The sequence below is a fragment of the Eretmochelys imbricata genome, chromosome 6, assembly GCF_965152235.1.
Source record: "Eretmochelys imbricata isolate rEreImb1 chromosome 6, rEreImb1.hap1, whole genome shotgun sequence".
NCBI lineage: Eukaryota > Metazoa > Chordata > Testudines > Cheloniidae > Eretmochelys > Eretmochelys imbricata.
In genome coordinates this window covers 113694651-113708527 of record NC_135577.1, presented here as the reverse complement: position 1 = coordinate 113708527, position 13877 = coordinate 113694651, and the positions used below count along the sequence as shown (strand labels likewise).

The window sequence follows — 13877 nt, the reverse complement described above, 5'->3', positions numbered from 1 at the left end:
ATCTGCAAGGCGACTACATCCCTTCGGGATTTGTGATGATGGCGATGATGTGTGCTAACACCATTCCAAAGCAAATGAGATGTACCATGCCCGTAGGAACTTAAAATCTAATTATGAATGATGCGACAGGTTAGAAAAAACACACACTGGGCTGCAGATGGGTATGGAAGGACAAGTGACTACTAAGGTTTGTGGCACTTGATTCTGCTTATCAGAAATGTTTAATAAATTTTTATGGTTAATTATCCTCCTCCCATATCAACACCTTTTCTGCTATAAGCTGGAGGGTTCATCAGTTTAAAGTGACAGGGTTTGTTGGTTGATCACAAGATGACTATGAGCCACCAATGCGAGGTGGCTGCGAAAAAGGCAAATGCAATTCTAAGATGTATTAAATAAGACATTTCCAGTAAAGATAGAGTATTAATTCCATGGTACAAGGCACTGGTTAGACCTCATCCGGAATACTGTGTACAATTGTGGTCACCCATGTTCAAAAAAGATGAAATCAAACTGGAACTAGGACTCTGACAAAGTTATTAGGGTTAGTCAGGACCAGAAAGGATTGAGAAACGACAAACACACCTAACAAAGGCAGGTGAATGGGCAACATGGTGGCAAATGAAATTCAGTGTCGATAAATGCGAAGTAATGCACACTGCAGGGAAAAATTTAAGATACTTGTACACCTGTATAAACTGTGGCACCATTGTAACAGCTCAATGAAGACCTCTGCTCACTGTCTGATTTTTGCCACAGTTAATGGTGGATAAAAATTGAGGATTTTTTTGAAAAATTATTTTATTTAAATTACAAAAAATTTTCCATTTAAAAATAAACCTGTTTGAAATTAAATCTGAATTTAATACAAAATATGTTAAGTCCTAAAATTTATTATAATCTCTTAAAATTGATATTTAAATAAATATAAATAGGATGACTCCTTGGCCATCTCTCAAAACCTTTGAGTTAAAGGCTGCTTTTCTATATAAAGAAAGAATCAGGAGAAAAACATCTAACTTTTGAGGTCAAGCTTTCTAAATATGGCACAGTAGGTCATGTACTGTATTAAGGGTTTGTTTTGTTTAATAAAAATAAAATGCTATATGTTTTGTATTTTTAATTAAATTTTAGTTACCATCCTAATGCAGCTTGACAAGTCATGAGCTAATTATCTAATAAGCAATATCATTCCCCATTTTCTAAACATACTAAAAATCTACAATTAATAAGAATCTGAAAGTTATGCTATATAATTGCTTAAATAAATGTATATAGTTATAGTGAACCCACCTAGGCAGCACAAAGATGTACCAATCTAATGTAAAAACTCTTTTTAGTTGTAAATCAACATGCTTTAATGGTTATCAACCAATGAGAATATACCTTTGTTTAGAGAATAACTGAAGCACAAATGGAAAAGTTGATTAAAATCAATGACATTTCCACTTGGTGATTTAAATCACTGATTTAAAATTAATCCACCCTGCCACAGGTACACAAGATGCTAAGGAACAGAATACTGAACAATATGGATAAATTATGCCTTTTATATAAAAAAATAGTTCAGCCACATTTGAAATACTGTGTACAGTACTAGCACCTCTCCTCAAAAAGGATATTACAGAACTACAGCGGGGTTTGGGGAAGGGCGATCAGAACAGAACAACGAGAATGACCAAGCGCAAGGGAAAACTCACTGAGAGATTCAAAATCTAGAGAGTTCTTACCTTACAAAGGAGACTAATAAGAGAGAACATGATAAAAGGAGAGAAGGTACACTGAGAGCGTCTGTTCTCTCTCTCTCCCCCTCTCAAACTCAAGAACTATGATTTGAGAACCCCTTAATACCAGCTGGCAAGGGGGTTTCTGAAATTGCTCATTCCGATAGGTATATTCTGGTTCATTGAAGAATGTCATGTGAGGTCTGAAACGAAAGCTGGGGTCACAATGGCCATTGATATTGTGCGAGGTTATGTACGGATAGCATGTGAGGCTTTATGGACTCATACTGAAAATTTGTTCTTAAGAGTTTGCATCAAGGCGTGAGTCATCAGCAGAGATGAAAAATAGGTTTTCTGTCAGAAGCTAACACAACGGACGCCCATTTACACACAAAGATATCAAAAAGATGTTAAGTCAACAGGGAACCAGCACACAGGAAAAACAAGGATGGGTAGTTATAATTTCTAAGTAGAAACAGTGAGCTTTGGACATATAAGTAGAAGGCAAAGAAGACACCCTCTTATCCCACACTTAGAAATAAATGAGCAGAGTGCTCACATTCATGAAAATGGGATCTCAGCCAACGTTGATTGAAACACTCCAGAGAACTTAGGGGGTGAGAAACTTATTTAAGTTTAGTCTCTAGAAAGCATGACTGTTATGACTTTATTTTATATGTAATCATTGGTTTCCAATATTTTTACTCACTAATCACTTGAACCTTGAATCTCTGATGAAAAACTTATTCTTGTTTTCACTATAAATATATCTAAATGCTGAGACATTAAGCAAGGTGCTGATCATGAGTTCAGTCATACAATCTGGCATGGACACTGATTGTGTTCAGTGGATAAGGGGCTGAATGCTTCAGAGATACTTGGAGACTAGGGTGCACCTACTGTTAATCTGCAAAGCAAAGTAAGGCTGGCATACCTCAGAAGAGAGTGCTTGAGTGGCTAACAGGCTGGTGATGTCATGGAGAGCACAAGACTGATAAAACGAAATAATTTTTCACGCAATGTGCCATTGGATTTTGCAACTCATTGCCACAGGAAGTCACTGAGGCCAACAATTTAGCAACATTCAAAGGAGGATTGGAAATTTATATGGATATCAAGAAAACCCAGAGTTATCACAGTTAGTAACAACAAATATTTTGTAAGGGATATTAAACCTCAATCTTCAAGGTTTAAACCCATCTCTACCTATCAGAGGTTAGGATGAGACACTAATATGGAAGGAAGTGGGGGAGGTGGGGGAATTACCAAAAATCTGCCTACAGTGGGGTTCTTACATTTTCCTCTAAAGCATCTGGTACTGGCCACTGTCAGACAAGATACTGGACCAGATGAATCTCAGGTCTGACCAAATACAGCAATTCCTATGTTCTTATACATTGCAGGTAGTTCACCTTGAGTCCCAACTTCAAGCTTGAGGTGATTCTGGAGGAGAGAATGACTGTTCATCTCCTTCTCTATAGCACCCAGAAGGTGAAGTTGCCTTAATCAATGAGTATTCAGTTGAAACTGATTGTATGTTTGACTCCAGGTTGGGCACCTAGCATCTTCCTAAGAAACTTAAGTTAAAATTCCATCTCTGCAGAACATCAGGCAGTCAAGCCCAAGAATTCTGGGTTACAGAAAACAACCAGACTTTGTGACAGCAGTAAAGCACAGTATAAGGTGATGCTCCCGAGGTCATAGAACCAGGAGTGATGGGGCCACCCGCCAAACAAGCCGAAATTGTTTCTGAAAGCTTCTTTCAAAAATCTGGGATCAACTTGCTTCCAGAAGCTGGTTGGTTGGTTGGGCCTTCTTGCTGGAGATGAATCAGTCAGCTTTTGTAGATCTCAAATGCTGACACATTTACTAGAAAACATGGAAGTGAAGGCCCAAAGTCTCCAAAGTCCTGTAGAGTTTTCCTTGCCTAAAGAAATCACACTGGGGAAGGAAGGAATAGAGAGGTTCCCTCTCAAATTGACACCCCTAACTACCTAAATGTTCTCTCTCCCACCCCACCAAAAAAACCCTTTAACAAACAAATCAACCAACCAAAAAAGCCCAGAGTTTTTACCCCCCAAAATAGGAGACACAAACTACAGAAACCCCACTAGGAATTGCACCATTGCTATTGATTTTAGGTGGAAGGAGTTTGGGTACTAAGTTGATGGGTGCAGTATGAACTAAGATAAATAGATGCAGGTGGGAGTGACGAGGGAGGCAGGAGACTGGGGAATGCAAATTACCCAGTCTGGTTGTCACACCAGACTAGGATGCGTGGAATAGCAGTGTTTACTGGGACTGAAAGTCCAAAAGAATCATCTAAGACTCCAGCACAACGATGCTGAGGCTATGAGAAATGTGGGTACATGTTCCTAAAAATGAAAGGTGCCTTCATTATGATGCAAACCAGACTGGAGGGGTGGTGGTAAAGCTCAGACACATAGTAACTACAGAGGCAGAGCATAACATAAGACTGAGGGAGACCCTCTAGAGAAAAAGTGCGCTGCTGAACAAAAACTTCACCTTTTTTGTGCTGTAAGGGGAAGAAGGCGGCAGATTTAGAGGAGTGTAAGGACTGAGGTACCCACTATTGCATGCACCCAGAATGCAGGAAGCAAAGAACAAAAAGTGGGTGGAGAGGGGGTTACATGCTAATTCACAGGTCTTCTCATTCCGCTTCCTGAATGGTGGAGGCATTAATTCACTGGCAAAGTCTGTTGCTGGGTAGAATGTATAGATTCCTGTAACACCGCAATACTGTAATTAGTATCTAGACTTTCAGAACCAGTTTAATAATTTATCTAGAACGTAAAGGCATCTTATTTTTGAAGAGCCCATCCCAAATGGTATCTTGTTACACCAAAGGAAACAGAATATTGTTCACTGTACCCTGATGTGACTAATGTGCCTCAAATCATTAAGATAGTATTCTTCAATGGCATAGGGCTTGCCTTCCACCTCGAACACGTAGGCTGGATTCAGTTTGTTACGAATTGGAACCACAAAGTAGTCAGCAAATTCTTTACAGTTGATTGTAGCAGACATCAAGATTACCTGTTAAAAGGAATTTGTATAATTTAGTTAAATATTAGCAGTAATCCACATCACGTCACACTAAGATTCAAAAGAGTAAACAAAGTTGTTGCTATGAATGAAAACCTAACTGAATATTTAATTCTTCTTTAGCTTATGATTCCTACACAATTCTTAACAGAAGAAAAGCTTATAGCAGATATTTTGTGAATTCAAAGGGAAATTTAAATGCAAGGGACACAAGTCACCTAGACTTCTGCCCCAGAAGGGCAAGACTACTCCCTATGATTCATTTACCAATATCTAGTTTTAAGCATATCAAGTGATGGGACTTATCACTCTCTTTGGAAAATTATACCCTAGTTTAACATCTGCCTTACATATTTTTTAAAATATCTAGATCATTTTAAGGCCAAGTTCTACACTATGGGTGCTACACTGGCATAGCTATGACACTGTAACTCCATTGCATAGGCGCAAACAACAGCGATGGCACGGGGTTTTCTGTCCCTGTAGAAACTTTGCCTTCCTGAACAACAGTGGCGGGGATTATGCTGGCATAATATGTCACACAGAGGTGTAGATTTTTCACATCCCTGAGCACCACAGCTTGATCAACTTTTTAAGTGAAGGCCTAAGTTTCCTCTCAATTTCTACTCCTTACTGGTATCACACTAAATTCCTCTCCTCTTGGTTTTTGCACCCTTCAGAATATTTGTGGACCGTTTCTGCCTAACCTTGTCTACACTGCCACTTTAAGTGCTGTAACTTTCTTGCTCAGGGGTGTGCAAAAACACCTCCCTGAGCAGTGCAAGTTTCAGTGCTGTAAAGTGGCAGGGTAGACAAGGTACTAGCTGGGAGCTACTCCCCTCATGGGGGTGGAGTTTTTTTTGTTTGTTCTTATAGTGCTGGGAGAGCTTTCTCCCAGTGCTTGTGCTGCAACTACACAGCCATGTTAAAGTGCTGCCACAGCAGCGCTTTAACATTGCTAGTGAAGACATACACTAAGGCTTGAACGTATTTCAAGACGACAAGGGGCCATGGAATCAATACTTAGGGTCAGATGTTCTATCCTGTTCTGCTTAGCAGCACAAAAGATGCAGAAGTCACCCACAAGTCACCTGCTGGCAATTTCCCTGGCATGGAAGTCATCAACAGGCATACAGCCAGCATAATCAGCTGAGATACATTCCTCCCCGTGAAGGACAAAGCTTATTGAGGATAAGCCAAACGAGTGACTGGAATGCACATTCCTGTAGCTATCCTTAGCTGGCATACAGATGGCATGAGTTTGCTAGCCCAGGTTGGAACAACCTGTGACCTCAGAGAATCAGGGAACTGCAAATGGCTGTTAGTTCTCAGCTTCTTTTTCCTCCCTCTCCTGGGATGCCCTGAGCAACTATAGTGGATGGAAGTCATCTTTTGCTAGATACTCCCCTACACTTGGCGAGGATCAGTCAAGTTCACTATGAGGGCTCCTGTAGCCCAGAACAGAAATAGAGTAACAGAACTATTCCCCTCCCACTGTGATGCAGTAGGCGGCCAGCCTGGGAGCTCTGAAGCAGGAATGGTACGGCAGCTGCTCAGCGAGCTGCCAGCTCATATCACAAATTTTTCTGGGGTTGCAATGCAGTGGCAGCCAGTTGAGGAGCTGGTGCTCTTTAGCCTCAAGGTTGATTTATACACTTCTGTTTAAAACCCACAGAGTGCATCTCAAGGAGTATATTTTTATTTCATGATCAAACAAACTTTTTAACAGTTGCCCTGAAGGGCATAAATGACCCTGGATCAAAGGTTGGATACCACTGCCATAGACTAGTTTCCCCACATCCCCACTAGTTGCTTAGTCAAGCTATATTCTCTCTCTCTCTCTCACACACACACACACATTTGCTGCAATTCCCCAACCTCCTTTCAATTTGACAATATCCTTCTTTTAGCATAACGCTGATGGTGAGTGCAGTATTGCAATTTCTGTCTCCCAAAGCTATACAGAGTAACTATATCTTCTGCTTTGTGACATGATGCCTCTGCAGCTCAAAACTGAGCTGATTTTGTTTCCAACTCTCATTTCAAACTCATCTGATTTGCCATCCTGTATTATTCCTACTTCACCATTTGAACTTTTGAGACATCTACTCTCGCTGAACTTGTCCTATATTATTTTTCCCAACTGTCTTAATTTGCATTTTTCCAAACTGAGTCTCATTGTTACTTTCAGCCTATAATTCTAATCTCCCAGGGCCCCTTCGCAATATTTCTCTGTTCTACTAGGTGTTTGTAACTCCTCCCAGTACAATAACTCAGAATTAATCTTTATTTCCCTTCTAGATATTAAATCTCTTCGTTTATAAAGACCAGACCATACACAGATATGATTGTTACTTACTAGTAACAAATGTTCTCCGACTATAGTGCCTCTGCAGCTCCACGCTATTTAAGTGGCATACCATACCACAGGAGCTATAGAGCCAGAGTTGTAAAATCATTAGGAGCATTGATACATCAACCATGGACCCAAATTTTCTAGAACAAACAGTGAGCTGCACTTACATGTTTTAGGCTGGCAAAACTACCCTATGATCTGTCTCATTACCTCAGCCCACTGTGCAATTTAAGTAAGACTTAAACAGCAGAGACCTGGTTGAACATTTCCACACTAAGACTTTACACACTGCATTTGCACAAAGGAGAAAACTAAAATTTATTTCTTAATATGTGCACAGAAAATTTCAACCATAATGTTGTATTAGCAGATTTGTACATATACAGTAATATAGTATTTGTAGTTCTGCTATTTTCCTCAAGAATTTTGCTCCGTTAAAAAAAATATGCATAACAAATGCATGTGTGTCTAAAAATATCACATTTATCCAAGCAGAAGCACTGCCCTCAACATCCAATATTTCATTCCAGTCAAATATTCATCTTATATTTTCTGTAGCCCTAAGCACGTTTTAGAAATTAATTCATCCTAACATTAAGAAAAAAATCTCAGAATACATTATACTGGTCAAAGAAGAATGCCCATTAGCCTACTTATTTACTAGCACTGAGGTACTCTATAATATTTTAACAAAGTGAGTCACTATTTTCATATCAGCTGTTCAAAAACTATACTCAGTGCAGAATGCAAACGAGTAAAGCTGATCTTGAGAATGTTATTCTAGAAAAGAAGAGTGGAAAGCAATTCAAACTTGCCTTCACAAATCGTGAATTTGTACGCAATAGTTTACGGACTACCAATAGCAGAAAATCCATTTCTTCAGTACGTTCGTGTACCTAGAAAAAGAAATAATATATAATGTAACTCAGGTATATTTGTTTTAACCCCCATTCCTCCTTTTCCTAACCTCTTTTACTGGTTAATGTCACATTCTACATTTTTCTAATTTAGACTAAGATTTCCGTGGCAGAAAGTGTGTCTTTTTAAGCACCTGTAAATCACCAAAGTTAACATGCCTTATAACACAGCACAGCAGTTTTGACAATCTGAAAATTCCTGTTAAAGATTTTTATAAACAATTAACTTTGAGGAGTAAACGTAGATAGCTAATAATCAGCATTAGCCACTAGGTCAAACAGTAATACCTGCATTATTACAGTCAAAAAGGGCTGGCATCAGACTACCCTTGGAGGTAGAGTACATATTCAATGCCATTATTCGTTCAGCATTGACAAATATAAAGTAATGCATATTGGTGGGAATAAACTGAACTAGTACTATACTTTAATGAGTTCTATATAAACTGTATTAACTGAGGAAAGAGATCTGGGCATCACTACTGACAGTTCAATAAAGACCTTTCTGCTCAAAGTACAGCAGCAAAGACAAAACAAGCAAAATTTTAGGATGCATAAGGAATGGGATAGAAAAATGATATTAAAATTGCCATTATATAATCAGTGGTACACCCTCACCGAGAATCCTGTGTTCTGTTCTGGTCATCCTACCTCAAAGGATGCAGTAGAACTAAAAGTGGAGACTCAAATAAGTAGCTAGAAGATGAGGGGCATAGACAGGACTCATCTGAAGAGAGACTGAAGAGATTAATAAATTTTGAAGTCAGAAGGGACCATTTATACATTAGTCTGATCACCCACATAACAGAGGACATAGAACCTAACCAAATATTTCTGCATCAAACTCATTAACTTCAGTTTGAACTATAGCATGTATATTACAAAGATATCCAGTCTTGATTTAAAGACTTTGACTGATGAAAAACTTACCATATTCCTAGGCAAACTTTTCCAAAAGTTAATTACTCTGTTAAAAAAAAAGGCACCTTATTTCTCGTCTCAGTTTATCAAGCTTCAGCTTCCAACCACAGGATCTCATTATGCCTTTTTCTGCTAGATTAAAGAGCCATCTATTATCAGAAATCTTTCCCACATAGGTACTTGCACACTGTGATCTAGTCATGTACATGGCCCTCTGAAGGTGTCAGGGGCTCTGCCTACCAATGACAGGCTCCACAAGGGGGAAAGAGGCAACACAGGTTCACCTGGGACTAGTTAAGTCACTGAGTAACTCACTGAGTAACTGGGAGGCAGGGAGCACCCATGCATGATAAAACAAAGCTACCCCCACCCCCAAAGGGGTCTGGCGAGAGAACAGAGGCTCCTGGGGAGAAGTCCTGTCTCCAAAATGCAGGAAGAGAAACTCCGCAAGTGGAGGGATCCTTGGGGAAGCTGATGAGGAAGCTCACTGGGAAAGGAAACAAAAGAAGAATACTCCTAGGTGGGAGAGGCTCAGAAAGGGAGGAACTATGAATGCCAAATCTCAGCAAAACCTGGAAGGACTTCATCAAGTAACAGCACAAGCCCCCGATAAGAGGAATTATATACCGTTCTGAGGAAGGGTTGTCACAGTTTGACTCCTGTGGGGACCTTGACCCAAGTGGAGAGACCCTTCCTGAGCTAACGACAACAGGCCCTGACTCCTGAAAAGGGTACCAGGTCAAGAAGGCACTATTGGTAAGGGACTTGGACATAGGTGGAGTAGATGGACTAAGGTTAAGTTAGTCCCTTCTCCCTCCAGCTAAAGATGCTGGAATGTAGGCCTATTTGTATAATGTTCTGCCTTTGGTTTAAGAAAACCAGAACCCTGAAGGGGCTCTATTCAACATACATAAGCTTCACTGGACTTTTCACTAAGTGAAATTGAGGCTGATGTGTAATTGCAGAGCTGCACTGGACCAGTAAGAGGCACTCCAGGCATGAGGGCCCCATCACACCTTCTCCTGGATGCACCTTAAGTCTCTAACTATAATGGCATTTTTCCAGACCTCAAATCATTCCTTTCTGAATGCTTTCCATTTTTACAACATCCTTTTTGAAAACTGGACATCAACATTGGATATTATTCCAGTAATAGTATTGTTTATGTTGTATACATAAATTAAAACCATCTCCCTATTCCTACTTGACATTCCCCTGCCTATACACTCAAGAATCATATTCACCCTCTTGGCTACAACATCGCACTCCGACTGTTCCTGTTCAATCTATTATGTACAATGACCCTAAGTCATTTTCAGTGTCACTGCAAAGCAAACAAAAGTATCAGTCCTGTACCTTGTAAATGTGACCTACATTATTTGTTTCTAGACACAGGAACTTGCATTTGGCTGTATAAAAGTGTTCAGGTCTGTTTACCTTAGAATAGAGGCGGATAAAAAGGGACATTACAAAAAGTACCCAAAATAATGAATGGCATTCTTGAGAGAGTAGACTGGAAGCATCTATTCAAACTGTTTCAGGACAGCAATAGAGAAAACTCTTATCAGTGAATAAACCAGGAACAAAAAGGGTACCTTGTTTTACCAGATCTAATAAAATGCAGAGAACTACAAAGCAAGTCTAACGGTTCTTTCTTGCTCGTACTCCTGGCCGTAGGAGGGCCATATTTTTTTCTCCAATACATCCTTTAGTGCTGTACTGAGGTCTTTGAAGACCACGGATCCTTGTTTAAGGCAACGACAATCACAAGGTAATCCCCTCCACATCAGCAAACAGATGCCTGGCTAGCAAAGAGCCCCTCAGCAGAAATTCTCCTAGTAGATTTCCCACATCTCTTCAAATGACTGAAGTCTGAAGAGTTAGATGCCACCTCAGAAACATTTCAGTTCAAAACATTTCCTCAAGCCTTTAACTTCCCTATGCAGAGGATCACTCTGGACCTGAATCAAGTCAGAAGTTCTAGAACTTAGCCATGATACTCCCAGAACAATCATATAAGGTTCTTCATAAATGTGTCAAAGGGTTCTTCACAACTTAATTTAATTATTTAAATCAGAGTAATAATGATAAAAGCAGCATGAGCTTTTCCTTCAAATTGAGGTTAATTTTATCTTCAACTTACTTCATCTATGAAGATGTGTGTAAACTCTGCAAGGCTTTTGGCACCAACTATTTTCTGAAGGAGCACTCCAGTTGTCACGTAAATTAATCTTGTGTCCTTTGTTGCAACTTTCTCTAGCCCAACCTAAAACATGGGGGAAAATATTTCATTACTCCAAATATGTTTCATACATGACATGCTATTGGACAGTTCAAAATTCTAAGTAAAAAGCACAGACGTGAGATGCTTCCCATGAATAGGTATATCTGAAGCACCGCAGATTGAAATGCAGTATAAATCAGTTATGAGGGCCCATTTAAACTTGGGAAAGCAATTAATGACGTGTCTTTCCCATACATCATAACTTTAGAGCCCACAACCAATTAATGAAGGTGGAATGGAACAGCATCTCCTTGGCAAATCTCAGAACCACAAACATAAATGTATGTAACCAAGGCCATTTGAGGGTAGTTTGAAACGTCAGCTGTTCTTGTTGTAGCCCCAACCTGAAAAACTGTTATTTAGGAGATATTTAAAGTGGGAGAAAAAAATTTTGCTGCTCTCATCTTCGTTCAAAATGGCCAAAGGTGTTCTGCGCAAAACTAAACAAAAAATGAACCAGGCAGGGAGTGAGGAGGACACCATCTTCAGGTAGAGACCAAACAGGGGTTGGGTAATCCCAAAGAGATGAAAGTTCTGGACATTTAGGTTAAAAGGAGGGGTTTTAATCATTTAAAAAGTTTTGTAACCTTAACTATTTTGGGTGCTAACAGGCCTCAGCTACAGTTTTCCAGTGCAAAATCATGCTTCTTATTTTCTATTTCTTTGGGTTGTGCTCAGCCCACACAAATCCTAGTAAAAAACATACATGAAAAATATCCTGAAGACAATAGGACACATGCAACCATTTTATACCTTTAAGCCTTTTCCTCCCATAGTGAACCAACTAGCAATTCTATAATTTTTAGTTCAGAGTCTCAGCATAGTAGAAAGAAAAGGAGGACTTGTGGCACCTTAGAGACTAACAAATTGATTTGAGCATAAGCTTTCGTGAGCTACAGCTCACTTCTTATGCTCAAATCAATTTGTTAGTCTCTAAGGTGCCACAAATCCCCCTTTTCTTTTTGCGGATACAGACTAACACGGCTACTACTCTGCAATCAGCACAGTAGGTAAAGGATCCCATCTAAAAATAAAAAAACTGGAATGTTGTATTTGGTTCTACCAAATTATAACTGGGAGGCAACAGCGTCCGCTTTTCTTAAAGTTATAAAACAGTTTTCAATTATAAGATCAGTTTTACATAAATATTTAGAATTTCCACTTTTGGGAGTGGAAGTTTCCCATACTTGCTCCCTGCCTGAAGGTGTGTTTCTCTTTATTTCTTTCTAAGATCGAGCAAAATTCCTTCAGTTTTTTTGCAGTTATGTGAAAACAAACTTTTCCACTGTAAAGACTCCTAATGTATGTTTTTCTAAAAGATATGCTCTAGGAATTATTCTGAGGAAGGTATAAAGCTTGCGTATATGAGGTCAGACTAGAGGATCACCGTGGTCCCTTCTGACCGGAGAATCTACCCACATTTTCTGACAAAGGCTACAGCAAAATCAGCTTAAATCCAAAACTTTACATGGACAATCTTCAGTGAGGACTACAGCACTTTTGCATGGTTGGTGGGGAGAGAGAAATGTAGACTGAAAATGAGCACAGTACATGCTTGAAAACTTTCACAAAGCAAAATCTAATGAAGCTCTGCTCTTTCCTGTCAGCTCTGCCTTTCCATGCCCAACCTCACAGGCCCAGAATTTTCTGCTCTCAAACTGCTGTTAGAACATCAAACTTCTATAAGTGAGAATGGACATTTTGGAGATTGTAGGGGGTAAGAAATCATAGGATTTAGTGACAATATTTGAGTGGGGAAGGAGTTGACAGTGACACCAAGGTTGTAACCAAGTGGAGCAGAATGGATGACGGAGCTGCTCCAATAATTGAGAAAGTATGGGGAAGGGTGGATTTAGGAGGAAAAAGAAGTTAAACTTATGACAGGTTGAGAAGTTGTTGGTACCAAGACATCCACAAAGAGATGTTTGAGACAATCAGTTGCAAGTTTGGACAGACAGGAAAAGGTAGGTCTAAAGTTATTAACACAAACAGGGTAAAGCCAAGCAGATGGACGACGTTACCTAAAGAGTTCAAAGGAACAGAAAGACCAAATATAGCTCCCACTGAATAAAGTAACAGAACAACAGGAAAAGGACACACCCAGTGAAAGATTCATAAGTACAGAAGAAAAAGAGCTATGAAAGCCAAGACTTTGCAATAGGAGGTGAGTTTCCAAAAGAACCGAGTGAGTCTAAGACCAGGGTGCTGAAGCAGAAAAAATGGAGGATGGGGTTAGGAGACAAAAGCTAGTTTGTTATTTGTTAAGCATCAACAACGTGCTCAGCATCTACTTTCAGGTTTTTAGTAGTGCTCTTCACTGTGGCACCCAACTTCTTCAGGCCAGAGCCTCTGATCTAAAATATTCCCTTTTAAAGAGGATTACGAGACTGTGGTCAGAGGATTAATAGGAAAAGGGATTGCAGAGCGAGTTGTAGATAAAAAGGAGACAGCAAGGACAGAACCTTTATTTTACAAAGAGGAAAGAAAACGCTATTTCTCAAGAAAAATAGGATTAAATGAAGAAATACTTAGAGGAAGGCCACATGGTTTCCATATTTTCTTGAGGTACCGAGCGAAACCAAAAAAATAATCATGGAAACAGAACAGCT

The 13877-nt window shown here is 39.5% G+C and overlaps 1 protein-coding gene across 1 annotated transcript in view; it reads right to left on the bottom strand.

The window, feature by feature from the left end:
- TDRD9 (tudor domain containing 9) overlaps nt 1-13877 on the bottom strand; it is a 146492-nt gene that overhangs the window by 94412 nt on the left and 38203 nt on the right. The window contains exons 5-7 of the mRNA XM_077820530.1: nt 11128-11250; nt 7962-8042; nt 4617-4781 (exon numbers count right to left, since the gene is read on the bottom strand). Of these exons, the coding sequence (XP_077676656.1) occupies nt 4617-4781; nt 7962-8042; nt 11128-11250 (369 nt within the window). The remainder of the gene's footprint in view (nt 1-4616; nt 4782-7961; nt 8043-11127; nt 11251-13877) is intronic.